The 27,432-nt window shown below is 39.7% G+C and overlaps 4 protein-coding genes across 4 annotated transcripts; 2 read left to right on the top strand and 2 right to left on the bottom strand.

Annotated features, from left to right (window-relative positions):
* The first annotated feature begins 1,992 nt into the window (after window positions 1-1,992).
* Window positions 1,993-11,858, top strand: LOC146497398 (serine/threonine-protein kinase MAK-like). The gene is made up of 15 exons (XM_085140176.1): window positions 1,993-2,313; window positions 3,520-3,574; window positions 3,889-4,010; window positions 4,651-4,733; window positions 4,962-5,094; window positions 5,626-5,797; window positions 6,116-6,283; window positions 7,731-8,084; window positions 8,270-8,409; window positions 8,486-8,607; window positions 9,201-9,311; window positions 9,709-9,783; window positions 9,876-9,989; window positions 11,123-11,215; window positions 11,302-11,858. Exons 1-15 carry the CDS (start codon window positions 2,150-2,152, stop codon window positions 11,451-11,453), a joined length of 2,058 nt encoding a protein of 685 aa, XP_084996302.1. The 5' UTR covers window positions 1,993-2,149; the 3' UTR covers window positions 11,454-11,858.
* Window positions 11,833-14,228, bottom strand: LOC146497397 (transmembrane protein 14C-like). Its single transcript, XM_085140174.1, has 4 exons — window positions 13,947-14,228; window positions 12,260-12,361; window positions 12,091-12,178; window positions 11,833-11,968 (listed from the first exon to the last, which is right to left on the bottom strand). Exons 1-4 carry the CDS (start codon window positions 14,026-14,028, stop codon window positions 11,908-11,910), a joined length of 333 nt encoding a protein of 110 aa, XP_084996300.1. The 5' UTR covers window positions 14,029-14,228; the 3' UTR covers window positions 11,833-11,907.
* Window positions 14,229-14,316: 88 nt separating this feature from the next.
* pak1ip1 (PAK1 interacting protein 1) lies at window positions 14,317-18,004 on the bottom strand. The gene is made up of 10 exons (XM_085140160.1): window positions 17,681-18,004; window positions 17,234-17,396; window positions 16,818-16,938; window positions 16,646-16,720; window positions 16,499-16,551; window positions 16,279-16,424; window positions 15,940-16,037; window positions 15,720-15,819; window positions 15,153-15,285; window positions 14,317-14,939 (listed from the first exon to the last, which is right to left on the bottom strand). Exons 1-10 carry the CDS (start codon window positions 17,756-17,758, stop codon window positions 14,827-14,829), a joined length of 1,080 nt encoding a protein of 359 aa, XP_084996286.1. The 5' UTR covers window positions 17,759-18,004; the 3' UTR covers window positions 14,317-14,826.
* A 1,132-nt stretch (window positions 18,005-19,136) lies between these two features.
* LOC146497395 (uridylate-specific endoribonuclease C-like) lies at window positions 19,137-26,716 on the top strand. The gene is made up of 7 exons (XM_085140163.1): window positions 19,137-19,251; window positions 21,020-21,119; window positions 22,939-23,050; window positions 23,147-23,268; window positions 24,775-24,887; window positions 26,007-26,160; window positions 26,256-26,716. Exons 1-7 carry the CDS (start codon window positions 19,241-19,243, stop codon window positions 26,514-26,516), a joined length of 873 nt encoding a protein of 290 aa, XP_084996289.1. The 5' UTR covers window positions 19,137-19,240; the 3' UTR covers window positions 26,517-26,716.
* The last annotated feature ends 716 nt before the right edge of the window (window positions 26,717-27,432 follow it).

Genomic DNA, 27,432 nt, shown 5'->3' with positions numbered 1-27,432 from the left:
CAACGCAGAATAATTAATAAATAAAATTTCTAATTTTTATTTATTATGTGATATATATATTTTATGATAGAGTTGAAATTTGTAGCTAGACATGCTTTCTAGCTAGCTAGCTAACTCTGTTACAAATCTGTGCCAATAGTATCTGAAATATAATGGTAAGATTTTCAGACGATAATATTAATGGTTTAAGTGGTGTAAAGTTCGAAACACAGCTCACATTTTCTTCCGTATCGTTTGTTTTTTCCTGTATTTTTTTTTTTATGAACTTCGAGAATACACATGAAAAACATATCAAACAGGCAGCTGTACAAAAATAGTTTTTAGAGGCATTGGAAAAGGTTGCTAAATTAAGGAGAATAATTACGCTATAAAGTTAACAGGTATTATTTTAAGGCACAAACTCTTGCCTTGTCTTTAATCCCAGCCTTTTACCACAAACACAGAGAAAATTCAAAGCTATTTTTCCACTGGAATTATGCTGTTATGTAACATTTAATTATAAATTCAACACTGTGACATTGGTGGAAAATACATGCTGTAATCAAAAAGTTCTGAGAACAGGTCCATAAAAATAACTTGATTAGCTGATTTAACGTTCAAGGTTGCCTTCTCAGGCACGCCAAGACAACTCACTAAATAATAAAGTCATAAATAAAATTGTGATAACAGTAAAATGATTATAAAACAAAATACCGTAACCAAATATGAGCAATAAATAGCAAGCAATATAAGTTTATTTACAACTTATAAGGGGAGCAAAAGAAAAACAGTTCGGTCTGTATATTGTTCTAATTTTGGTTTTGTACTATTACCATAATGAATTTTAAATGAAACAACTCAGATACAGTTGAAGTGCAGACTGTCAGCTTTAAGTCAGTCAGAAATACTGCATAAAAATGTGAGGAACTAAAGCATTTTTAACAAAATCCCTTCATTTCAGGGACTCAAAAGTAATTGGACTAACTGAATAACTGAAAATAAAATGTTTATTTCTAATACTTAGTTGAAAACCCTTTGCGTCTTGAAGTCATGGACATCACCAGATGTTGGGTTTCCTCCTTTTTAATGCTCTGCTGGGCCTGTACTGCAGCGGCTTTCAGCTGCTGTTTGTTTGTGGGCTTTTCTATCTCAAGTTAAGTCTTCAACAAGTGAATATCTCTGAACATCTCAAAACACCTCATAATCCCCCTCCACCAAACTTTGGTGGAGGGGGATTATGGGTTGTTTTTCAGGAGTTGGGCTTGGCCCCCGAGTTCCCAACTTCTAATACTTCAGAGTACCAACACATTTTGGACAATTTCATGCTCCCAAATCTGTCGGAAAAGTTCGGGGATGGCCCCTCCCCGTTCCAACAAGGCTGTGCACCAGTGCACAAAGCAAGGTCCATGAAGCCATGGATGGATGATGCCGTATTTAATCATGGGGCTATAATTACTACAGGCCCTCATTTAATCACATCTTATGTCAGTTAAAAATACACACTGACCTTAATTTGTTAAATGATGACCAACATCCTGCTTCTACCCACTGTGAATGTAGGTTAATTGGGTTTCAAATGAAACCCGGGGCTCTGGAGTTGAAAGTGTGCTCCAAATGGTAGATGATTTGTTGTTGTTGGGCTACGATGCCTTCCAGTGTGTTTTTTAGCAACAAATCATGAATTCATCTTGCTGAAAAAGTTAAGGAAGCCTACCAAATGAAACATAATGAGCCTGTGTGCTAACAGTTTTTTGAAAAAGATTAAATTATACTGGTGTTTGATGTTGCTGTTTACTTGAAGATTCTACACCAAATGTGCCCCACTTTCACACTCCTCAGACTCGAAGCAGGCTTCCCCTGTTAGTCTGCTTTGTGTCAGACTTTCTTAATCTCATGAAAACTTTAATCCATTTCCTCTCGCCCTTCCTCTACCACCATGAAAGACTTAGCTGGAGGATAGGTGAGGCAGAGTGGAGTGGGCAGGGTTTTTCCAGTCTTCCTCTTAAGGTAAGCCTTACCCTACATCACCCGTCTGCAGAGAGGAAAGTAAAGGATGAATGGATGTTTCACGTCTGTGTTTCTGCAGTGAAAGCTTTGGGGCAGCCTCACAGTAGCAGGACACATCAGCCTATCAGTTGTTGACCTGTGGACGATTGTTAATGGGCTCACAATGACCAGCGTCTGGGATTGTCAGGGTTCCTCGCTGAAGGAGAGCCAGGGCGCTGTGTGGATGATTAACCGCTACGCCACACTCAAGCAGCTCGGGGACGGCACGTATGGCAGCGTGCTCCTGGGCAAGAGCAATGAGACTGGTGAGCTGGTGGCAATAAAGAGGTGAGTGCGTGGAGCACCAGTAAACGTGTCAGGGATTCACTGTGTTGTTTAGTCTCAGCAGGTTAAGCTGATTAAAGCCCGAGTGGCTGCTACAAGTGTAGAGTTGTGTGCAGTGGATAGTTTAATAAACAGGAATACAAGAATTAATACAAGCAGTAGTAGATGTCAGCATTAGCAGAAGCTGTTTTTCATCCTTGTGGTGTGTGAGTGGAAAGTCCTGTAACCTCTGCCAGAGGGAAACAGTTCAAAGAGGTGTTGAGCAGCGTAAGTTGGGTCTCCGTAAGTCTTCTAGATCCTGCTCAGACATCTAGACAAGTACATGTCCTCAGCTGCAGGCAGCTCCAGCTGTGCTCCAGTCATGTCCTCCACAGTCCCTGCAAAGCCCTCTGGTCCACAACAAAGTGGTTATGTTTTAAGTGAATAGACTGGTACTTATATAGCACTTTTCTGCTCTAACTGAGCACTCAAAGCACTTTGCAAACATTTCAATGGACGCATAAAGGATACTTAAACATTTAGACTGGAACTGCTGGTGATTCGAGCCACCAACTTTCCAATTGGTAGACCTCCCGTAGTTGTTGTTCTTCTTCTCTGAAAGTGGAGGCATTGTTGTATTTTGCTGTGTGTATGCAGACCTGGAAAATCAAGGCACTGTTTCCACAGCCTTGCCTTTTATGGTCACAGATTTCAGGTCACCTCTTTTCTTCCTGAAATCTGTCCTAATCACCTTGGTCTTCTGGGTGGATTGCTGATGGAGCACCAAGATCTTTCAGTTAAAGTTTCCAAATGTCTGTGCCATCAGCGGGTTTTAAGGCAATAACTGTAAGGTTTTGGGTCATTGTTTTTGGGTCATTGAGAGTGTTTTGCTGCTCTCGATGACACGGTGAAACAGAGATAAGAGGGGAGCACCAAGACAGATGTGGAGAACAGCACAATGCTGAGCTTAACATCGACTTGTTTACTATAGCATAGAATTACCATTAAACTGGTATGGAGGTGTTTGAGGTTGAGATACGGGTGTTTTCTGAGAGCCAGGCACAGAGAAAACAGAGAAAATTATCCAGAATTTGTCTCAAAGTCTTAACAGATTTGGATTCATTTGGGCTTAGCATTAGTTGATCATGTGGATTGATCAATATTTCTCCATTGTCTCCTAGCAAGAAAAGCTGATTTCTCATAGAAATCTGATTTATTCCACTCCAACAGGATGAAGAGGAAGTTTTATTCCTGGGACGAATGCTTAAACCTAAGAGAAGTGAAGGTAAGAATCTAATTTAGGTGCTTAAACAAAATCATTTTACAAAATCCACAATAGAGGTAAGTTGTAAATGAGCATTCATTTTATTTCTCTAAAAAAGTTCGATGTCACCTTTAAATTGTTCTCATGACCTTTTTAATTGTAGTATAACTTGGCATACATGAATGAGCTAGCTTTATATAAATGCTACCTGAGCCTATGAGCTAAATAACTTATTTAGCAGCTTAAACTACAATTGTAATAGTTTTGCAGTCTAATTCACACTGATCCTCTTTGGAAATCAGCTGAGGACTCTCCCACATGTGTTTCCCAAATAGTCACTGAAGAAGCTGAACCATGCCAATGTGGTGAAACTGAAGGAAGTCATTAGAGAAAATGACTACCTATACTTTGTCTTTGAGTTTATGAAAGAAAACCTCTATCAGCTCATGAAAGAACGGTAAGAAAATCAGAATTGTGAATTTCTGTGAAAGCAAAATCGCAGCATGTGTGATGTGTTAGCCTCCTAGCTATTTCTGTGTGTTTTTAATCACCGCTGTGAATGTGAGAATTATTTGGGTTTTATTTGAGTCATTGTGTTGTCGGTCTCGGTTTTTACAGAAACAAGCCGTTCCCTGAATCAGTCATCAAAAACGTGACATTTCAGATATTACAGGGACTGTCGTTTATTCACAGACGTAGTAGGTGACTTCACAGAGGTATTTTAATAAAGGTTAAAAAAAACAAACTCCCTAACAACTCATGCACAACTAAATAAATAAGAAATAAAATGCTGTGAGTAGTGGCTTGGAATACATAAGATAAGAATTATGGAAATGATATTAAACCTGATAAGTAGATGCATGCTGGACTGTTGGTAGGCCATCACAGGACTTTGTCCAAGCAAAAATGACTCGCTTCTTCTGTGCGGATGTGAGAAGAGGAGGTGTGACTTGTAACAAAGCTTAATTCAGCAGAAACAAACAAATAAAAGCTCAGTTTTTGCTATTTTTTTGGTGTTAATGTAATAAAAGCTTGCATGTTGTTCTTTCTTCTTTATCCCTTCTTTCTTTTGTCCTTTCCCACTTTGCTGCTGCCAGAGAAGATAAGATGTTTTCAGAAAATGAGATAAGGAACATTTTGTTCCAGGTATTATCTGGCTTAGCATTTGTGCATAAGCACGGTAAGAGACTTCTCCTGTCTTTTCTTTACATTATTATTATTTTCCCGCTGTATGGTTAAGGCATCGTTTTTTTGTGCGAGCTCTGTTTAAAATCTCTGCCCTGCTTCATTAGGGGGTTACGTTACGTCGTGGCTGTTATAGTTGTAGAAGCTAATGTAGAAAGTAATGCAAATCTCTACACAGATGAATATCAGCAGGGGTTCATTTGAATGCTTCTTGGCTTTTTAGGGTATTTCCATCGTGATCTGAAGCCGGAGAACATACTGTGCATGGGCCCGGAGCTCGTGAAGATCGCAGATTTTGGCCTAGCAAGAGAAATCCGCTCGCAACCACCTTACACAGATTATGTGTCCACAAGATGGTGAGAGTTTCTTTTTTTTTTTCTTGAATATACAAAAAAATGAAGTAACTCCAAAGGGTCTGAAGTAATTCTTGAAGATAAAGCAACATGTAGTTGCAGTTGATGGACTGAACACAGGATCATAAGGGCTGAGATTATAGGCGACTGAGCCCCGTGGTCAGTTTGCATCAACTCAACATGAGTGTGAATTTCATGCTAATTTGGAGGTTTTAGTTATTTTTTAAACTATTTTTTCCATGGCATGATGGTTGTACTGCATTGATCTCTGAAGAATTTTAAAAATGTGATGTTAGGGTCCCAGTTCAGCTCGCTGGTTGAGCCTCATGGTAGAAATGCAGGGGCCCATGTTCAAGTCTGAGTCATGGCCCTTTGCTGCCTGTCTCCCCCCACTCTCGCTCCCCTCTTCCTTATCTACTCTTCATCTCTGATCTATCATATAAAAATAAAAATGGTTGTAATCAAAGCATCCTCTTTGAGGGCATCACATTTTATATTTATATTTTTTTATATTCCCCTGGGCTGTTATTTCAGGTACCGGGCCCCTGAGGTTCTGCTCAGGTCCAACTCTTACAGCTCTCCCATCGACATCTGGGCAGTGGGCTGCATCATGGCAGAGCTGTACACCCTGACACCTTTGTTCCCAGGAAACAGCGAGGTGGACGAGATCTTAAAAATCTGTCAGGTGCTGGGAACGCTGAAGAAGGTGAGGAACCATCAAAATACATCTGTATTACTTTGTTACTATACAGCTGTTTTCACACATGCCCTACAGACCTGAATTTTTCTACACATCACTCGATGGACGCGTATTTGAGAACACAAACATCTGATGTTGTTGTTTTTAAAAGAGTCAGTATTCAGCCTGGCAGTTCCCTAGTATAAAGTCTGGTAGATTATGGATTGTAGAGCTTCTTGCCTCCTGCACTCACTGGAACCAAACACATTAGTGATAAATATTCATGACTATCCCAAAACTGACCAACTTTAATAGCATCTCTTTTGCAATGATACCCCCCGTCAGTTGGACTGGCCCGAGGGCTTCAACCTCGCAACCTCAATGAACTTCCGCTTCCCGAAGTGCGCTCCCACCAGCCTCAGGTCCCTGATTCCCAACGCCAGTGATGACGCGATCACGCTGATGAAAGACATGCTGCAGTGGGACCCGGAGAAAAGACCGAGTGCTTCTCAGGTACATTTAAAGGGAACTTATTCTGCTAATTACCAGCTCTTTTTAAGTTCATCAGTTTCTCAGGTTAAATTATTTCTTTTGTGTGTATGTTGGATTTTGTCGGCTGTGGGATTGGAAGTAATGGAAACCTTAGAGTGGTTAGTATAGTTTTATCATCCACTGTGTCTTTGTATTTTTTAAGGCAAATCTGGCTGTCACCCCAAAAAACATTTTTAAATATATGGTAAAATAAGTGAAAGCATAATAAGCCCACTTCTGATCCTGATAAACTCCAACATAGATTGTCTGAAAAACAAACAAATAGACAGAAGTGAGGACGACTCATTAATGTTGAGCTGCAAAGTCACCCGAGTCGTCCAAATGCTTTTATCCCGAGCACCTTTGAGTACCTTGAGTGCTTCTAATTTTAGAAATATGATCCAAGTGGGAATCAATCAGCTTATCTTGAGAGTTAATGTAATACTTAACTTGACATTTGGATGTGCTGAGGGAGTGAACATCCACCAGCGTAACTCAATGCATGACGCCGAAATCTAAGCTAAAAATATGAAGAATTAATTAGGTGCTCTTTCAGAAAACAGTCTACGCCACAATATCCAAACCAGGCCTGAAACTTCAGCTTTTAGCTGGATGAATTTCACATTTCGGATAATTACTTTAGCACCTTGAAATGTTAAGAAGCTAATATTAGCTATAATAGTAAGATAAAACAGTTAATAACTATAGTGTTCTGAATCACAGGCTTTACAGTGCAATAAAAGCAGCACACAGTGAACCTGTATGTAGTATTGTGTGGAAATAAGATTGTTTTATTTTTGGAATTCATATATATTTAAAAGGCCGTCACATATGTGCTTATATGTAGAGGTAGATGTGTATGTATAGATAGAGAAATAAGGTATACTTTATTTATCTCAAAGGTTGGGAGAATCCTGTTATATGGGTCAAAGAATGAAACACAACTTGTTACAAAACAGCTTGAGTAGAATAGAGTAGTGTGAAGTTGGACCCTTTACACACGTGCAAGACACGGACGTGGTGATAGCACTTCTTTATTTTGACATTCGGTTTTACTGTGGTTTTACAATGGGACACAGACACTCCCGCTCCGCTGTCACGTTCGCTCTCCTCCCCTCCGACTGTCACTGTGAACATATAAAGAGTCACAATCACATTCACATCCCAGCACACCTGTTCACGCCGCCTCGGGAGCTCGCTGCGTCACCCTTCCTCTGCAGCCTGCCAGAGACCTGCCACGCCACAAGTAGCTTGAGAAAAATAAATTAGGATGTAACAAAACAGAATATTTAATAACATAACAATTTACAAAAGACAGCAGTTCCGTTAGTAAAAATCTTTATAAAATACAAAGTAAAAACACAACACAACCTAAAATTTTTAGTAGCAATTTCTGATGGTGTACTTTTTTCCATTGACTGTTTTCCAGGCTTTGAGGTATCCATACTTCTATGTAGGACAGACACTTGGTGCCCCACTAAAGCACTCAGAACAGCAGGCCCAGAAGAAGAAGATTTCTGAGACAGCTGCAGATCTGAAGCCTCTGTCCCTCTGTAAGCCTCATCTGGACCCCTGCGAGCTTGTCACGACCCACGCTGAGCCTCAGACCTGCAGCCAGTCTCTCCATCAGCCTATCCAGCAGATTTCTCTTCCTCAGGAGGATATAGAGAAGAGCACACTTCAACCAGTGTGTCCCAGCACACTGACAGAGGGGCAGCAGGAGCCTCTCAGTCTGGTGAAAAGAAGACCACCAGAGCACTGTCAGCCTGTAAACATCACTGAGGTGAAGGCTTGCAGCATTAAACAGTGAACCCAATCATGGCAGGATGATTAGTATAAGGCTTGGGTTTTTGAGGGAGCTTTATTTACTCTTCCACACTGGATACAGCTTTATTTAAATATAAAGAATAACAAAAATAATAATTTAATACTCATTTCTCGTTTAACATTTGCCTCGCGTTAAATCAGCGACATGCCCGGCCTGCACGACGGCGGTGGGGCCAAACATCTTTCAGGTCGGTGGACAGCTGGGACGACAGTGACGATAAAGACGCCGGCGTTTCCATCTCCAAAAAACCCACCATCACTTCTCTGAGGAACAGCTGTCGGTGAGAGACCCTCATCATCAGGTGAAATGTCGTCATCAGAGTTTCAGGAAACGTTAAAAATAACGTTATAATGCAGATTTTCAGAGTCAAAGAACAACAGAGGATCAAAACTGCCAAGCAACAGCGGACTGAGCCGAGATGACTCCAACGCCATGTCAGCCAAGCAGCACTACCTCCACCAGTCCAGATATATGCCTGGTGAGAAAAACATAGTAATAATAATAGCAATAATAATTAACCATGTTTACACATAAACGCCACAATGAAAAGAACCAAAGGTAGGTGAACATAATCCAAAAACAAAAATCCCACCTGCCCTAAATTTTATTAAACAATAAAGTTAAAATATATATTCAATTCTGTTCAGTTTTATATATATATTATCACCAATTCATGACAACAGGAACTTTATATTGTACGAGGAGCCTACAAGGAGCCTACAATATTAGAAAGAAAACAACAAAACTTATAAAAGGACACAGGAAATATGTCACAAAATAAACCTTAGCTTGGCCTGATTGCAGCTTGCTATTACGTTAAGGTAAATGGCCTGTAAATGGCCTGTATTTATATAGCGCCTTACTAGTCCCTAAGGACCCCAAAGCGCTTTACATATCCAGTCATCCACCCATTCACACACACATTCACACACTGGTGATGGCAAACTACATTGTAGCCACAGCCACCCTGGGGCGCACTGACAGAGGCGAGGTGTCTGGTTTCTTAATGTGCAGACTGTACAAATGTACAAAAATTCACCCTGAGCTGGGTTTGTTTCATTGTTGTTTCAGGCATAAATCCAAAAAGCACCTCCTCAGTAAGAGGCCAAGTGTCCAGCAGAAAGCAGGGAGTGTCCTCGTGTTTATCCAGAGGACACGGCCTGGAGATCCCTCTCAGGAGAGGCAAGAAAACTTAATGGATGCATATTAGAAGTTTTATCATTACACCGTTGAAAGACACACATTTCCCTGCCTGCCCTTCTCTGTACTGTTGAATATACTCACCCACACAGCAGTTAAATCAAATGTTTAATGCTTTTAGGGGATGCTTTGATTTCAATCGCAGGCCTAAATTTTCTAATCTGATTTGATCAAACTCAACCCAGCCCAACCTGGTGCTTCCAGGTCAATAAAGGTCAAGTGAAAGTTTATGTGATGCAAATTTCACTAACAAACTGCTTAATTTGTTAAGCAATGAGCTTAATTATACTGAATGTCCACCTAAGACTTCTTCAGCTTGCGTTAAGACTCTTTCTCCTCTGCTTACTCTTACTTTTGGTTTCCTCTCACGTGGTTTTAGATGTTGGTCTTCCTAAAATACCAGATAAGACGCCTCTAAAAGAAAAGACCCCAGAGGATCTTGATCTTTTGAAAGGTATCGCTTAAAAGTGTGTTAGGGCTTCAATTGTATTTTTTCTAATGCCTTAAAGAGGTTAACTGTAACTTGTGATGGGGTTTCTTCTTCAGATTCCTTTGTGAGCAGCTCCAACACCAAGACGTTCATGACACCTTTACAAAAAACTGAAACAGGAGCAGCCCGACAGAGGGTTATACTGGCACCCATAGGAGTCGCCTCTGCTGGTGAGACCCTTTCATTACTCTTCTCTGTTTCTGCAGTTTTTATTAGTTGAGCATCTACTGGCACGAATCACACGGTACTAAAAATGTCCCGATGGTTGAGAAGCTTTTCTAACTCCATGGCTTCTTTCTTCAGATCCTTCTTCAGCACAAACACCTTTAAAAATGCCATTAATTCCCTCCTTAACCAAACTTTAGCTTAGTACCCCCTAGATTTAGAAACAGCCATGAGCAGAGTTGTTATATTTTTTTAGTTTTTAAATTTTAGTTTTCATTTAAAGTTAACATCAGTTGTTCTTGGTCAACAATTGGTTTTTACCCCTCAGCCAAAAAAGGCTGATGGGGTACTGTCATCAGCCTGCCAGGTGGGCGGGCAGGCAATGCTGACAACCAAGGATGTGAACTTTCATCATCAGTTAGCGTCAGTTATTCTTGGTCAACACGTTTGTAGTCATTACACTTGTTTTGATTAATTCAACTGTAAGTTTAAGTGTTTTTACTCAACTGTGAAGGGGAATTTATTGCATCTGGCTCACAGGCATGTACAGTACTGTGCAAGTGTTGAGTCACCACTCTTTTCTTTATACATTGCTACCAAGGAGCCAGACTTTCTTGTAATTTTTAAAGCGGTCTTGAGCAATACTTCTCCAGGCATTCTGAAGGTCTCTCATAGTTTTGCTTTGGTCACTGGCTGCTTGAACCAATGTTGCATCTACACATAACAGACAACTGAGCATTTTCAGGTGCTTTGTTACTAGCGGCCTGTTGCAAAAACACACTTCTTTAGTTGAGTCTACAAAAAATGATAACACAGTTCGACATGCATAAAATCTAATTTTTCACTAACCAGTTTTTGTTTTTGCTGTAATTGCTGTTGCCTTTACATCTGCACGTTCCATTAAATCGTTGCACTTAGTTCATATTTTCCGAGCCAAATATAAAGGAATGAAGGGTGGCTCAAGACTTTTGCACAATAATATGCAATACAGTCATGCCTGTTGTGTAAATTGTTTCTCAACCAGAGGTTATCTTCCTAAACGTGAAGAAATTTGGAATTTTATTATAAGGCACTGACGCATCAGTGGAAAAGGCGGCGTATCCGTCCTCTAAACTCAGCTTTTTTTCGAATCTTTCAGTCGATCTGTCGTCTGCTGCTGATCTGAGAGTGGAGCCGCAAACCAAACCATTGAAAAGCAAAACCTTAAACAAGCTGGCACCTTCAAATGAAGGTAAGACAAAAAGAGCGGCACACACTGTGAATAAAAAACGGTGTAAGCTATTTGACATTATCTTGTGTTTTTTGTGTTGATTTCAGAGTATGAAGGATGGAAAAGCAGGAAACTGAATTCTCAGGTCTTTGGATTCATCACCAGCACTCCAGCGAAGACCAGCCGCTCCGGGAGCTCAAACTCTCAGCCAGTGACCGGACGAGTAGACTGGACCGCCAAATACAGCAGCCGCCGGTAGCGCAGCAGTCTCTCGGCTTTCCAGCGGAATCCTGTGAAAGGTTCCCAGAGCAGGAAGTGTGTCTGCCGCTGTTATAAAATATCATTCAGTGTTGTACGAGTCAGTCGACACTTTTATCTTCGTTATGTTAAATAACAAGAAGTTTAATAAAGTAATTATTTAAGTGAGTGAATATTAGTATCATGGTATTTTTTTGTATGGGTCGAAAAATTACATTTAAGCACAGCCAAAAACTTTATTTAAAAATGTTTTTCATACAATAAAGAAAAAATAATTGATAACACAGCTGTGTGATCTGAGGCAGGACAGGCTCCAGGAAGCCCTTTCTATATGATCCCTTTTCACGTTACATTTTTAACAAAAGTATGATTGCAGTAAGAAAATAAATGGTGAGGAATGCTGTAAGTTTGATCTTTTATGTATTTACAGACTCACTGAAAACGCTTATTTTAGCTCAAGATTTGTGTGATTGTGTCTTTCCCATTCTGGCGAAGGTCTTCATCAATACCAGCAAACTGAAAACATAACAAATGTATATCACTGAATGTCTGAAAACAGCCTACATGATGCAGAATATTAAAATATATTATCAGTGAGCAGGGAAATGGGTACAGTTTGATAGAAACTGTGCTTTTACCTCAATAAAGTCATCAAACCAGCTGGCATGAACTTCCAGGAGCTGAGAAATCTCAGTCCCATCACCACACAGAGAGTTCCTGCAGTGCCTGCATTCAAGGAAGAGCAAAGATTTGCTAAGTTCGGGAAACTGAACTCATTTAAGCTGTTTAACACCTGAACTCACTCACCTGCTGAAAGCCACACATTCCTGGGGTTTTTAGATGTCAGATAAGCACCAACCGCAGCCAGCACGCCAAACAGGAGCCCTGCGACCAGAGAGGTGACACTACCTGTGGAGGAGACGTTGTTAGCTGTCATCGAAACACCCCCCTTAATGTTGAACACTGACCTACATTTACCAGAATGCCTTGTAAAGGTAAAGCAGCTAAGTGTGCACTCGGAGCTGCACTACAAATGCACAGCTAGCCATAATTCAGCAACTGCGTTCTTCATGAAGGCTTTAATGGTTATTTTGTTTTTCCATCAAGGTTTTATTTTAAAATCTACTTTAGAGACTGAATGCTTGTGTTATGATGAGTTTCTAGATTTTATCTGCAAAGCTTACATTTGAAAGACATTTATTTATCAGGGATTAACCACAAACACACTGAGCTTGTGTGAAAAAAGACACCTTGTGCTGATTTAGCCTCTAGTATATTTTTATTTGTTGTCCCTTGGCAGGTACAAACAATAATAAAAAGCTTTCGGTTCTTCCCTTGTTCACAGTGACTAATTCCACATGTTTGATTTGGGAAATTTTGTTCCCTACCACACCCTTCCTGACAAACTTCAAAGGGGTTTGTCTCTCCTCACAGCACTGAACCTGGGATCTGTTACTTGTTGGACAGATATGTAAACCACTACGCTATGGAGCCACTATAATAACAAATATGCTATTAAATAAAAATGCATATCCAAGATACAAGTAGGTTGATATAAAAACAAAAATGCATGCAAAGCCTAAAAATACTGGTGGCTGCCAGTTCTACCCCTCAGACTCCTAATAGATGCATCTATGTTATCAATTTGAAAACCCAGGTCGCCCACCCACCCAGCAGGGTGACGACAACACCCAATCTTGAGGCGACTGAAACCCAACTCACACCTTGACCCATGTAACCTTAAATACATGTTTTTAAGAGGTTAAATACATGTGTTGATTTACCAAATTTAATATGATTTTTCATCATTTTTCACACTTGATTACTTCTGTAGCCCTGGAGTCATAGTTCATTCATATTTTATTTAGCCAATGTGTGACACACTTGTGAAATTTAAGTTCGCTCACAAAATCACTTTTCCAAGTACTGGAATATACACTCTGAGTGTTTGGATGCTGCCTGTGACCAAAAATATTAAGTTTCCTTCAGATATGATACTGTAGGCTGTGCTGATGTTTTTTTCAAGGAAATTCAAGCTCTCAGGATTTTATGTTGACCCTCAGCCACACCTTTGCCATTCTGTATTCCTGAGGACACAGGAGCAAATGGTTGATTTAAAAAAAAAATTATTGACCTATCTTAAGTAGATTTAGGTATTTGAAAACTTCTCCATAGAAAAAGTTTGAAATGCCTTTAACTTCACCACAGAAATATTTGTTTGTGAGGAAACTAATAATAGTAAAGAGCTAAAAAATACGGCAGTTTTTCTCTTTAAAAAATGTGAGTAATCAGCCTGGAGATGGTCAGGCAGGAAGCGTTTAGTCAGCTGGACAAAAATATATGTGTGGATACATTGGCGGCATGCCTCTTGTGTAAAATGACGTTTGATGTACTTAATAAAGTGGCAGGGTAAAGGTGGTTATCTGTGTCTAAAGTCCGCTTTAAGAGGGTTCATATCATGTAAATGTGTCTATTCTAAAAGGCTTTCGCCTACCTGCTTTCACATAACCTACGACCCCTCCTGCCGACACCAGAGCAGCATAGCTGAACCCAATCCAGTCGACAGCCATGAGCATAAAGCAGCAGCTTCTACTGCGACAAACCTACAGCGAGTTTAATTAACACGGTGACCACAGGTCGTTTTAACTGGTTACTTTAACTCCTAACTGCAAAGTGAAGCCAAACACAGCCGATTAAAAGACACTAAAAGTTTGAAACACAGTCGTTTCCACTGATTGTCACTTAGAAACTTCCCGAATGGAGAGTTAAGTCTTTCACTTCCGGTGGCTTTTGCATGCCCTTTCAAATTAAAAGAACGTCTAATTTTCTGACTCCCCTACAGGAGGAAAAGAGATGACTCACGAGGACAGAAAATGTATTTATTTAAAAAAATACACTCAGCAGTTGTGCTTTATCTCACCTATAACAAAATGTGTACAACATACCAAGATGCTGGCAGATGTGCAGCCTAAGCTGTTTTAAGAAGGGTTCTGAGCTGTGGAGAAAAATAATAAATCTTTGTTACATTTGCTCTGGCACATTACATCATTGGTAGCTTCAGACTCCAGGCACTTTTTTTGCATTTGCCACAGTGTTTGTGCTATGAAGTCTACTTTTATATAGAGTAGTTGTCTGTGTGCAGCCTGGGGAAACTCACAGACAGGGGTCTTATTATAGTCCGCTTTCCTTTTGTTTGACGTGTAACTTTCAGTTTGATTCTAGAAGAACTGCCAGTCTTTTGAATGTTATGAAATATTATATCATTCATCTTGTTCTGCTTTTCTTTCATCAGCAATAAGTTCACATTTGATGTAGAACACTGCAGGTCGTCAGAACAAAAATCCACATGTGTATGGGTAATAAAACATTTTATTCTATTTTGCACTGTTCTTTTTCTTCTTCTTCTTGGGCTTGCTCTCGTCTTCCAGGACGACTTCTTCCGTGGCAATTCGGACTCTCTTTGTCCTTAGAAGTTCGGGAAGTAGTTCTGCGGATAAACACAGAGCAGGGTGTTAGCTCAGGTTTACATTCCCTCGCCCGTAGGAAGTGATATTAAGTAGAGAAGAACGGATCAGAATGTGAGGTAATGACTCAATGCCCCGATGAGCGGGTCGCACATTCAGGCGAGCTGAGTGTCCTGCAGAGGACGCCCCTCACCGATCATCATCATAAAGCAGCTGAAGTGTTTCCACGACCTCACCTTCAGATGTTGTTGCCTGAGGTGCTTCTTCCTCAGTGATCTGCTGCTGCATCGGTGAAGTTCTCCTCACAGCAAGGCATGTCAGTCTGGCTGATGTGTTCACTTCCCCAAGGAGTGTGGGAGGTTCCAGCTCCTGGTGGTCAGCAGAAGTATTAGCTCACCGGGATAATCATAAATATACAATTTTATTTTAAACAATTTTTATTTAAATATTTACTAATATTGTCAGCAATATTATTGCAAAAATAAATACATAAATTAATAAATTTAAAAAAAATTAGCATCTATGATCTCTTTTAGTCGACTAAATAAAAAATGCTCCAGGAGAGAAATCCGGAGGACCCAGCTTCTTAGCTTCTTAGTGTCCTTGTGCATACTTAATACTTAACTCAATACTTAACTCCAAATTTGCCAGTATGACAGGCAAAAAGTGCACAAAAGCCCAGAATAAAGGTGATGTATGAATGTGTGCGTGGGTCTCAGTGGCTTGTAGTCTACAACAAGTCCATTTCAACATTAACGAAGAATGCATGTTCTCCAGAAAGCTAATATCAGGATGCAGCGTACCTCTTTAAGATGAATTTTCCACATTTTGATGAAACCATCATTTGAAGCAGTCACCACCACAGAGTAATCATCCACGTTCACACTGTCGACCGTCTTCACTCTGACATCACAAACGGACACAAAGATAAGCTGATTTCTTCTCCCATCATCACGCGTATCAGAATATTGACAGTATGATCTACGCATGATTGGTGGGAAAACAATGAATAAATGAATTCACCTGGTTTCGTGAGCCTTGAAATCACACACCCATTTTGCTTTCTCCACATCACACAACCTCACAGTTTCATCGTCCCCTGCAACGGCCAGGATGGAGTTCTGAAAGATAAGCGGTGGTTGTTTTTATAGATATGCTTATACTTCATATGAAAATGCCTCATCTTGAGGGGATCCACTTCTTGAAAATTGACAACAACACTTAATGTTGTGTCTGTGTGAGTCTACCTCTGAAAATGTGGCATTTACTTTGTGTTAGAACTGTAGCCAAAATCTGGGAGGTCTTTTTTGCGTTTCCATGCTCTATTTTAATTGGATAATATGTCATGGTCAGTGAGCTCACGTTTAAAAAATTGACAGAAGCGATCCTTTTGGGGTTTGCGACCGTTCCTGTCACAGTGGCCGTCTCCAGCTCGTAGATGTTCACTTTGTCGTTCATCACGACCACGTATTTGTCCCCGTCTGGTGACCACCTGACAATGTGTGCATCTGTCAGGTGTGTAAAGAACACAGGTTTGAGTCAACAATTTCCTCACCGCTCAAAAGGTTAAAGGGGAGCTTACTCTGTTTTATGTTTTTGATGAACGCTGATCTTCCATTAATGAGATTCCAGGTTCTGCATGGATACAAAGACACAACAGCCAACATTGTTTATCAGTGCAAACGGATCATCTGAGTCATCTACCATTAAAGAGAGCTGTGAAATTTACCTCAGTGTCTTATCGGTCCCAACTGAGAGCGCAAGCTTCCCAGACGGATGGATGGACAGCGATGTCACATGACCTCTGAAAGACATGACAGCACAAAGCAACACTGACGACGCTACCAAACATAAAGAAATAACCCTCTCTGTGTGTCTGTGCCATCTTTCTGTGCGCTTACTTGTGAGCTTTGATGGATTTCAGACACTCCCACTTCTTCGTGCTCCACACACACAAGAGTCCGTCCTCTCCTCCACTCAGTAAGTGAGACGTCCCGTAAAACTCGAGGCAAGTGATGGTGCCTGTGCAGGAAGTCAGTCAGCACCGCAAGCAGAAACCAGGCAGAAATTTACGTTACTGCTTTGACACACAGGTATGGAAGCTTTCCATACCTGTGAGTTTCCACCATCAAAAAAACGAAAACAATCTAAACCTCAGGTTAATTCAAATTGCTGAGAAAATAATTTGAAATAAACTGTGTTTAAACAAAATATCAAGTCAGCGCACTTTGAATTATTCAACAGGTCACTTCTATATTAGGTGTTTTTGGTGTTACCTGAAGAAATCAAACAGACTAATTACAATTTACAAACTCACCGTCATGATGCAGCAAAGCTCCGTGCTCGATTCTTTTCTTCATGTTGTACACTTGGATGGTCTCATCTTTGCTCCCCGTCACGACAAACCTCTCACTGGCAGCCACGGCGGATACTGAAGCTGTGTGAGCGTGATGTGTGAATTCTGCTTTGGCTGTCCACTCCTGCATGACAATTATTTTTAAAGAAAACTTTTTATAACAAAACAATTTATTTGCATATAAATTAATCCACAGACTGTTAGAGAAAAAGGAGTGAGTCACGAAACTTCTTACATTACACTCCTTTCATATACTGGGCAATGAATGTGCTTCATAATCAAATAAATACTGCATTGCATAAAAATCATGTTCATCATCCAACCAACAAACACTTGAGCTTGTTATTATAACAACTTCACACCCTTTATGTGACACACAGGTCGTTGCTTTGTGAGAGTCCAGCTTACCTTTTCGTCAGGTTTTACTTGATAACCGAAGGTGATCTGTTCATAACTGCCAGCGACCAGCTCCAACACAGCTGCCATGCTGCTGGACTACAGTGAGTTCAGCTAGCCAGCTAATTAGCTTTCCTTAAAATTTACCGATTTTCTGAGCAGATTTCCTCGAGCAGTTTGTGTAACAGCTGCTAAAACAGTAATAGAACACCAACAAGAGAAAGGCAAGGACAGTAAAAAGCGTGGTGCGAATGCTCGCACGCGAAAACGGTAACTCTTTTTAGCTAAACACACGTTCAGTCCAAAAATAACATGTGGAGTCACTGCGCTTGCGCAAAAGCACTTTCTTACCATTTGTCGTTAAGGCTTTTTCAAAATAAAAGTCGTCATGGTTCAGTTATGTTTTTTTACGTTGATTTTCAGAGACACTCTAAAAGACTGGTGGGAAATTAAATTATTCCAAGGGACCACAGGAGAAACTAAGACTAATCTTTGCCTGATTTTCTATCATTTTGTACGGAGTCATGGTAAAAAAAAAAAAAAAAAAAGTACGCCCCTTCCATTTTTAAGGTTTTATGTATCGGGACATAATAAAAAAAATAATTTTATACATATAAAACATTACACCGTGTTGTTATTTATTTAATACAAACTAAGACAAAATACAGAAGGAGCCTGTTGAACCACCTTTAGTACCAATAAGTTGAAGTACTTGTGTTTTCTGTTAGACTTTACCAGTTTCTCACATTATCGTGGCAGGATTTTGCCCCACTCCTCTTTACAGTGTTGCTTCAGTTCATTGAGGTTTGCCAGCATTTATTCGTGCACAGCACCATTTCAATCAGGATGAGATCTGGACCTTGGCTGGGTCTTTTCATTTCATTATTTTCTTTTTCTGCCATTCTTTTGTCGATTTGCTGTTAATTGACACTATTTCACCCAGGTTTTAGTTGTCAGGCAGTTATGCCTCACATATGACTCTAGAATATTTTGGTATACAGAGGGATTCTTGGTCGACTCAATGACTGCAAGCTGCCCAAATGCCTTTGCCACCAAATTAAGCCGAAATGATCATAAAACTCCCAAAACTTCTACCTTGATATTTGAGCTCACACTTACTGATAATAGTAGTTGATGATTATAATAATTAATTGAATGCATTTGATTGTGAAAACATTTACCTTTAAAAGGGATTGCAAGTACGTGTGAATTCCAAGTGAGGCTAAAAAGTATTGTTATGACCCTAAAACTTCCGCCTTTATCACATGTTACTTATTTTTCCTGTTTCAGAGGATTACACCTTTTCTCACACAGAACTGCTGGATTGACATCCATAACGAGTTTACTTTGACAATGAAAAGTTTGAGTTATGAGTTTATGAGGATAGAGAACAAAATTATTATCCCACGTCTGACGAGCGAGGGGAGGGGGTGGAGAGCAGCGTTTACTCTCCTGTCTTGTAATTTGCTGGCTCCCTTGGTGACGTCATGATTGACGGCTGAGTTGAGGATTCCGGCAGTTTTTCAGAGAGCATAAGAAAAGTCTCAGTGAGTTTTTCCTCTCAACGAAATCATGTCGAGAAGGTGAGTTTGGGATTAAAATAACGCACGCGCAGAAGGATGACTTGTGTTTTTAAGGCGTCTTCTCAACTTTCAGAGAAATTTAAATTTGCGTGTTGTCGTTTTCAGCCGCTTTTCAACGCGTTTGTTTCCGTCTAACGAAGACATGTTTGATGTAAACATGTAGTTACAGTGTAACGTCACATCTTTGATTGTTCTCCTCGATAGTTTTGTCACAATAAAGTCCGGGTTTGTTTCCCTGACAGCTGTTCCTCAATGCAGACTGCGCTCTGTGCATCTGTTGTGTGGACGTTATGTGCGTAAGAGGAGCCTGCAGCAGGGTCTGGGAATGATTAGTGGGTTGAATTATATAACAGAACAAACAGAACATGGAGAACTTCATGGAGAGCCTCCTCTGCTGTAATAAAACTGTAGTCGCTCCCTCCTGTACTCAGGCTAAACACAGAGGACCTGCCTCAGTATGTGCTCCATCCTGTCATCTGCTTCTCGCTCAACGTTTTTTAACGTGTCAGACATAGGGTGTGGTTGTTAGTCCGCCTCAGTGCAATTTTATTAGCATCTATTGATGTAATTGAAGAAAACTAAAGAAAACTAAAGCAGAGATGTTATAGTTTTAGTGGTATCTGTAGGTTTCACATTACAGCCCTCCCACATTCACTGATCCATGCAGCTGTAACTTAATGGCGGAGGTGGGGTCATTATTTAGAGCTGAAGCTGAAGTTTTCCCCACTGGCTTTTTAGTTTTCATCTGGCGCCATTGTGCTATCTAACAAAGGAGAATAAGCATAACATGTCATAGGAGACAACACAACGCCTTCAGCTGCTGCTTGTGTTGAAGTCAAGAGTCTTCACTTAATTAAAACATTATTTAGATCACCTGTGTCGGACAACCTGTGTTTTAATGGAGAGTCATTGTGCACAGCTGTATAGATATGTGAGCCATTTACACAGCTAAGCACTGCTGTTACTATGTGGGGAACTGTTTTTATGATTTAGATAAATAGGTCCTTAACTGTATCATAGGCGCCGTATGTTTTAAACCTAAGTAACTGAGAATGTAAAAAAACAAACAAACTACACACATCCTGAAACAGATGTACAAGCTGCTTTCGACTGAGGCACAGGAATAATGTTTGTTTTGGAAACGCCGGTTTCGTTTGGTATACCTTACTAATTCATTCTAAGAAGAGCAGTTAACTTCCTGTTAACTGCTTTCCGCAGAAAGAATTAGTCACATGAGTGGGGAAAAAAAAGATTTCATTTCATCACCAGTAGTTTGAAACAAAAAGGAGGACTATCCCAAACTGCATGGTAGCTATGAAAAACAATAAAGTAAACAGACTGCCCATTCACTCCAGTTCCTCTCAGTGCATAGACAACGTGAGAAGTCACTTCTCTTTTAATCTGAATAGTGGGAGCAAGTATATGCTGAGAGAAGTTATTTTAGTGTGTTTGTCTGTAAAACTCCACTTGAGGACAGAAGAAATAGCAAAAGCATGTGAACATTACACCCCGGTTAGTCATTTCTTTCTTCTTCTTTTCTTTGTCTTCTTCGTTGTCTTCTTCTTCTTCTTTAAGGGGTCGGCAAAACAAGTCATCTGCCTCGCAACCTGTACCTAGCATCCTCTCTGTCACGTCAACCCTCTGCGTCTCTTCCTTTTCCACGTCCATGTTTCCATTAACACATACACTGCAGTTTTTAGGCCTGCTTCTTATTTCACCATGTTTGTCTGCCTGTGTTTTTAAAAATTTATTAATTTTTATTTAACAGTCAAAAGGCCGATCAGGACCTCACCAAGGTACTCAACCAGCTCTGGCACCTGGATAAAAACCGCCTGAGACCTGGGACCGATTACAGGATTTCCCTCCAGGTCAGTGCTAAAAGGGCATCGCAGCTTTTCTGCAATGCAAAGCAGGCAGTCACTGATGCATGCAACAAATGCAAACCTTTGTGTGGACTGGAAGCCTGATGGGGTTCTGGAGTGTAGGTGTTTTAATGTATATTCAAACATTTACAGTGGTGAAGTTCTGGGAGCGTTGTTGCTCAGTGACAAGTACTTCTGAATGTTATTTGACAAAAAAAGTTTTGTTTTTTAATCTGTTTTATAATGAAACTGAACAGATTGAAAGGTTTTGCAGTAAATAAATCAGAATGTTTGGAGTTCTATGACAAAGCTAATTTAATTTTAGACATTTTAAAGCTAAATCAGAATTAGAATCACAATCAGAATACTTTAATAATCCCCAATGAAATTATGTTACAAAACACTAAAGACAGCACATAGAATTCACACAATGATGAACATTGTCTGTCATTGTTAAGTCCAGTCAAACCATCATGCCCACACAGGATTCCTATTCCATCAATTAGCTGTCAGTGCAGATTACTGGAGTCACAACACATAACACTTAGTCATAACATAATAACTAGTAAGACGTCTTGATGCATGCTCAATCATCCAGGTGAGTAAATCTCCAAGAGTTTATTTCTGTTCATGTGGACGTAGGGTTGTCAGTGGGAGAAACGTTTCATCACTCATCCAAGTTGTTCAGTCTCAGCACTTTGTCCCACTGAAAACGCTACGTCCACATGAACAGAAATAAACTTTTGGAGATAACTAGTAAGATTAACTTTGCAATGGTTGGTTTGAGTGCACCATCACACTGAGTGCTGTTAAAAGTTAAGCCCGGCTCATTTCTGATTTGTTGCACATTTTCCCCGTCACACAGTCCCAGATGTGGGGAGATGTTGTTCTAGTTTGTGCCTTCACTTTAAGCCCATATGTGCTGGCTAGTGCCAGAAAAAGCTAAAGCAAGAAATGAAGGATGAGTCATGGTGTTTAGCACTGTTGCCTCACAGCCCACTGGTAAATTTGATCTTAATTCTTTTCCTTCAGTGTTTCAAGTGGTTGAATAGAATAGAATAGAATAGAATTCAACTTTATTGTCATTGCACATGTCACAAGTACAATGCAACAGAATGCAGCTTGCATCCATCCAGAAAGTGCTTTAGCAATAATATAGATATATTACAAAATATATATTAGCAAGAATATAAAAATGGGTCTATTATAGGAATGAGGGTGAAAAATATGTGTCTATTATGGGTATGTTACAATGTACAAGGTATGAAGGTATGTTATGAATATGCTATAACTATAAGTATGTACAGGCTGTAGTGAGTGTACAAGCTATGTACAGGATATAAATATGAAAACTATACAGAACTATGAAATGCTAACTATACAAGTTATATACAAGTTATATACAGTTGTAGAACTATAATTATTGTATTGTACAGAATGATTGTCTATACAGCATTTACAGTCGTGCAGTTTAGATCAGTGAGATATGTGGCTAATTTTTACAGTGGTTATATAAAGTGCTAATGGTGTGGAGTGGTGGTTCAGTCCATGTTATTATTGTGTGTATGAGGGTACAGTCGGCCATTTGTTTGTTTTTGTCCATTGTGTGTGTTTTCAGTTATAGGTTACTGTGTGTGTGTGTGTGTGTATGTTCAGTGAAGTTGGCGGCGTCAAGCAGCTGCTTAAGTGTATTTAGCATTGAAACTGGGTGATGCTTTTATGAGCTGCTTACATGTCAATTAACCAGGTGCATCAACAGTATTTATGAATCCTCATATTTGTTTGTTCAGTTTTAACATGTTGCTGAATGTTTGTGTTTTTATAGGGGAAGGCGGGTTATGTGGCTCAGGGCAGTAACGTTGCCAGAGACCAGGCCAAAGCTCCACTCTTCACATATGTCAATGAAGACAAACTGAAGAGTATTAAGACATATGAACGTGAGTATGAGTCAGGCCTATAAAGGTTTTCTTTATTATGTTTATTTGGAACAACAGCGATTAAACAGTTTAATGAGGTTACGCCTTTTTATTCAGATTTCATCAGCTTGCTGGACAACTATGAGATGTCCACTGGTGTGTCAGAGACGGTCACCTCAGAAGAGCTCAAAGAGAACAATCTCTTTATCGATGCCATCGTGGAGACAGATGTCATGAAGGTACAGCGGATTCATAGGAGGGCACGAAATAATTTAAGCTGTTGTTTGCTGTTGTTTACTGTTGTTTAAAAACAAATAAACAGCAGACGAATATGGAAGTTGTTTTATGCTTATATGCAGAATAATGAATTTACAGTCAAGGGACCACATCAACGAACAATTATCTAAAAAATAAATGAACTTCTGCACTCATCAGCCAGACACTGCTAGTACACTTTAAGTGTATAATGAAAACTGTACAATTGTTAACTATAACTGCAAAAGTCAAAGGAGCTTGCAAAGAAAAGCGTCTGGACTTCTTTAAGTTAGTTGAAGACGTTTCACCTCTCATCCGAGAAGCTTCTTCAGTTCTAAGGTCAAATGGTGGAGAGTCCCAGATTTAAACCTAGTGGGAGTGTCCCCCCACAGAGGGACAAAAGGACCCCCTGATGATCCTCTAATCGCCTGAGCCAAGGTGTGAAACTGGGTGTGGGTTATGTGGGTTATGTGGCTCCCAATCAGCCAGAGTTTTGGGTGAGTTCATTGTGAAACCTGGCCCCACCTTATCATGCGAATTCCTGAGGTCAGATGGCCCAGGGTGTGAGTGGGCGTTAAGGCGTCTGGGAAGGGATCTCAAAACTGGATTATAGATGGCAGAGAGTTGGTGTTGTAAACCACCGCCTCTGTTCAAAGATGGTCGCTCACAGTGGACCGTCTTTTATAACTGCAAAATTTTGTTCACTTGACACACATTTATTAAAAAAAAAAGATTTATAGTTTTCATTGTAGTTTACATGCCTTATGTGCATGTCAATAATATACAGCTGACAAGAATGCATGAACTGTTTTTTTTGTAGGCTTAACTAATTCACATGGATTGAAATGCCCCTTTTTTGATACCATTTATAAAGTTATGTATCCAAGAGTAAACTTTAAATGTAGTCTCTAAATACAGGAAATTTGACTTCATAAATTAATGTCCCAAATGATGTAATGTAACACTGAGTATTTAAAAAAACAGATACTGTGTAATGAAACAAAAATTATGCCATACTATGATTTCATAAGATGTTATATAGGTACATAAATGATGAGTCATTTTAGTCTGTCGGTCGGTGGTTGCCAGGCAACACAATGACATTAGAATATCTGATATAGATAAGAACCTTCTGGGGCCAAAGATAAACCTGTGTGTCAAGTTTAGTTTATCATCTCCAGATTGTGTAAGAGTTCAAATAGAGATTAGTTTATTATAGTAAGATTAGATTTTCCTGTGACTCATTACTTTAGCTTCAGTGTTGTGTTTAAGTTCCAGGCACTTTTGATCTTTTGATCTATGCCTGCTCGAATTTTCATTCCAGGCATGGATCCGTTTTTGTTTTTGTTTTTTTGTCTTTTTTTGTTTTTTTCAAGGCTAAGAATTACTTTTCTAATGTAACGATGGTTTATTCCGATACTATTGATAGGTCACATTTTTTACTCGGATGTCTGAAATTTCAAAGTATGTTACTGTGTTTTTACTCTTAGTGTGCTCACAAGTATCTGGTCAAGAAGGGGAAGTCACCATCAGACCTTGGGCAGTTCAAGAGACAGCTGTATGACATCTGGTTCCGCCTGTACCACAGGGACAGGAGCGGAGGGTGAGTAACTGTAACAACAGGGGGCGCTGCTGCAATGTTTAAAAGAGAAGGAAGGGAACCGGTTTGAATGATTGGTTAGAGGCAAGCTTAAATGAGATCCATGAGATCTGGAGCAGAACGACCAGATGAATTTACAACTCAAGAATCAGTGAAGAATCTAAGAATAAAACACAGTATTCCCTGAATGTGTTTTGGGTTTATTTATTTTTTTTCTGTGTTAATTAACAGCTGCTTTTGTCTGAAAAGGCTGACAATAAACTACATGTATTTAAATCTTCCTGAGGTTAACCTTGTAACTCCAGCCAAATACTTACATCTGTTTTTGTGACACTTTTAATCATAAATAAAAAATGCTTCCAGAAATTAGCCCCAATGTAGCAAGCACAATGAAAAGACTGATATTTAACATTATACAGTAACATTATAGCCTTTGTTATTATTGTCATCTTTATTTTTTTTTCATCTCATTTTCACAGTTGCACAGGATGAACAACAGAGTGTGATAACTTAATTCTAATTTCTTGATCAAAGTCATCAGATTATCTACATTTGGGTGTTAAAATGATGTTAACACACTGTAATACTTAACTCACTCTTTAATTTTTTACTTGAATTTTTAATTTTGAAAGTTCTGTACACCTGGATCAATGACAGGTGACTAGGAGGATTTTTTTTTAAGTGTTGAGTACAAATGTGCAGAGGTTATAATCTCTATTTAGTTTAATATTTAAAATGTATTATTTTTCTAGTTACACTGAAACAAAGAAAATTTGTTTTATAAGATGTGACAGTTTGTCTCTTCCTACAGTTTGTGCTTTTTAACTTATCTTTTTAATTACAATAAAACAGCATAGGTATGATAATCACACACAGAGCCACTAGAAAGGTTTTCATAAAATATAATGGAGTCATTCATAAATTAGTCGTTAATGAAGCTTGGTTACTTGAGGGTTAAAAGTGAGTCACCGGCTCTGCTGCCATCTGTGCTGTTATCCTTCTGTCTGCCCCGCAATGTTAACATTGTAGATAAGGCGTCTTGATATGAATGAGGGCATACAGCACTGAGAGACTGAACTTAAGTATCTCTGGGTGTGCTGGTTGGTTTTATTTTCATTACAGTGAGGATTCCTGTGGATTTGAACATGTGTTTGTGGGAGAAGCCAAACACGGACAGGAGATCATGGGTCTTCACAACTGGGTGCAGTTCTACCTTCAGGAAAAGCACGGCCATGTGGACTATAAAGGCTACAAAGCAAGAGATAACAAAGACACGGTAAGAAACTGATACAGCAGCTTGTTACTGTAAAAGCACTGACTGAAAAGTAAATAGCCGCACATGTCGCTGAATTGCATTTACTGTTTTTAAAGCCTGATGAGGACGACCACGTCCTGAACCTGCAGTTCAGTTTGAACGGGTTGGTGAAGCCCGTCGGTGGCTCCTTCATTGGTGTCAGTCCAGAGTTTGAGGTCGCTCTCTTCACCATCATCTTCCTCATGTCGACTGAGAAGATGACGTCTGTGGTGGTGAAAGTGGATGAGTACGTGCTGGAGCTGGTCGTCTGTCGGCACGGGCGATCCATCGGCACGTCCTATCCCAAACTGCTCAGCAGTAACAACAGGGATCTGTAACTTTACACCAGCCGAGAGTTTGCAAATGTTTTTGTTTACATCGAAACCTTATTTCAGTGCAGTATAACCCAGTATAACCCTTACATAAACCTGGATCAAGTTCTCTTTGCACTAAACATGAGAAGTATATACCGGTTATTGAACACATTTTTGTCATATGAACTGTTACAGACAAAATAAAAAGTGTTTTGTTAACAAAATGTTTGTATTTGTATTCTGTGTTAGGAAAAAATAGCCCAAATATTTTAAGTCTTAGTACAGCGTGTAAATGAAAGTGGTAATTTTTCAGAAACTAAATCTCCATTTTAAGAAATTTAAAAACAAAAACAAAGTATGAATACATACAAACGTGTGATAAACATGTGGATTTGACCATTTTCACGGCTACTTGGCGTTATTTGAGCCCGAGAAGTATAAAAACCAAGCCACATCTTTGAATAAATAGTCTTTTTTAAAGGCTGTCTTTATAATGGATTGGATTTATATAGCGCTTTTCAAGGCACCCAAAGCGCTTTACAATGCCACTATTCATTCACACACTGGTGGAGGCAAGCTACGGTTGTAGCCACAGCTGGCTGACAGAAGCGAGGCTGCCATATCGCGCCATCGGCCCCTCTGGCCAACGCCAGTAGGGTAAAGTGTCTTGCCCAAGGACACAACGATCAGGGGATCACCGGGGATCGAACCGGCGACCTTCCGGTTACAGATGCGCTTCCCAACCCAACCCCCTGAGCCACGGTCGCCCCGTTTATGTTGGAACAGTGCATTTTATTTTATAGCAGAACATAATAAAGTTACCATTGCGTGTGTGCTGAAAAGCCAAAAATGTCCCTGTCTCAGGACACAGGGTGGTTAAAAACAAAATAAGAATGATTTATCCCCAAAACAGTAAGTAAGTCTTTAAAAGAGACTGAAA

Source organism: Neolamprologus multifasciatus, chromosome 18, assembly GCF_963576455.1.
Source record: "Neolamprologus multifasciatus chromosome 18, fNeoMul1.2, whole genome shotgun sequence".
Classification (NCBI taxonomy): Eukaryota; Metazoa; Chordata; class Actinopteri; order Cichliformes; family Cichlidae; genus Neolamprologus; species Neolamprologus multifasciatus.
This window is presented reverse-complemented; position numbering and strand designations above follow the sequence as displayed.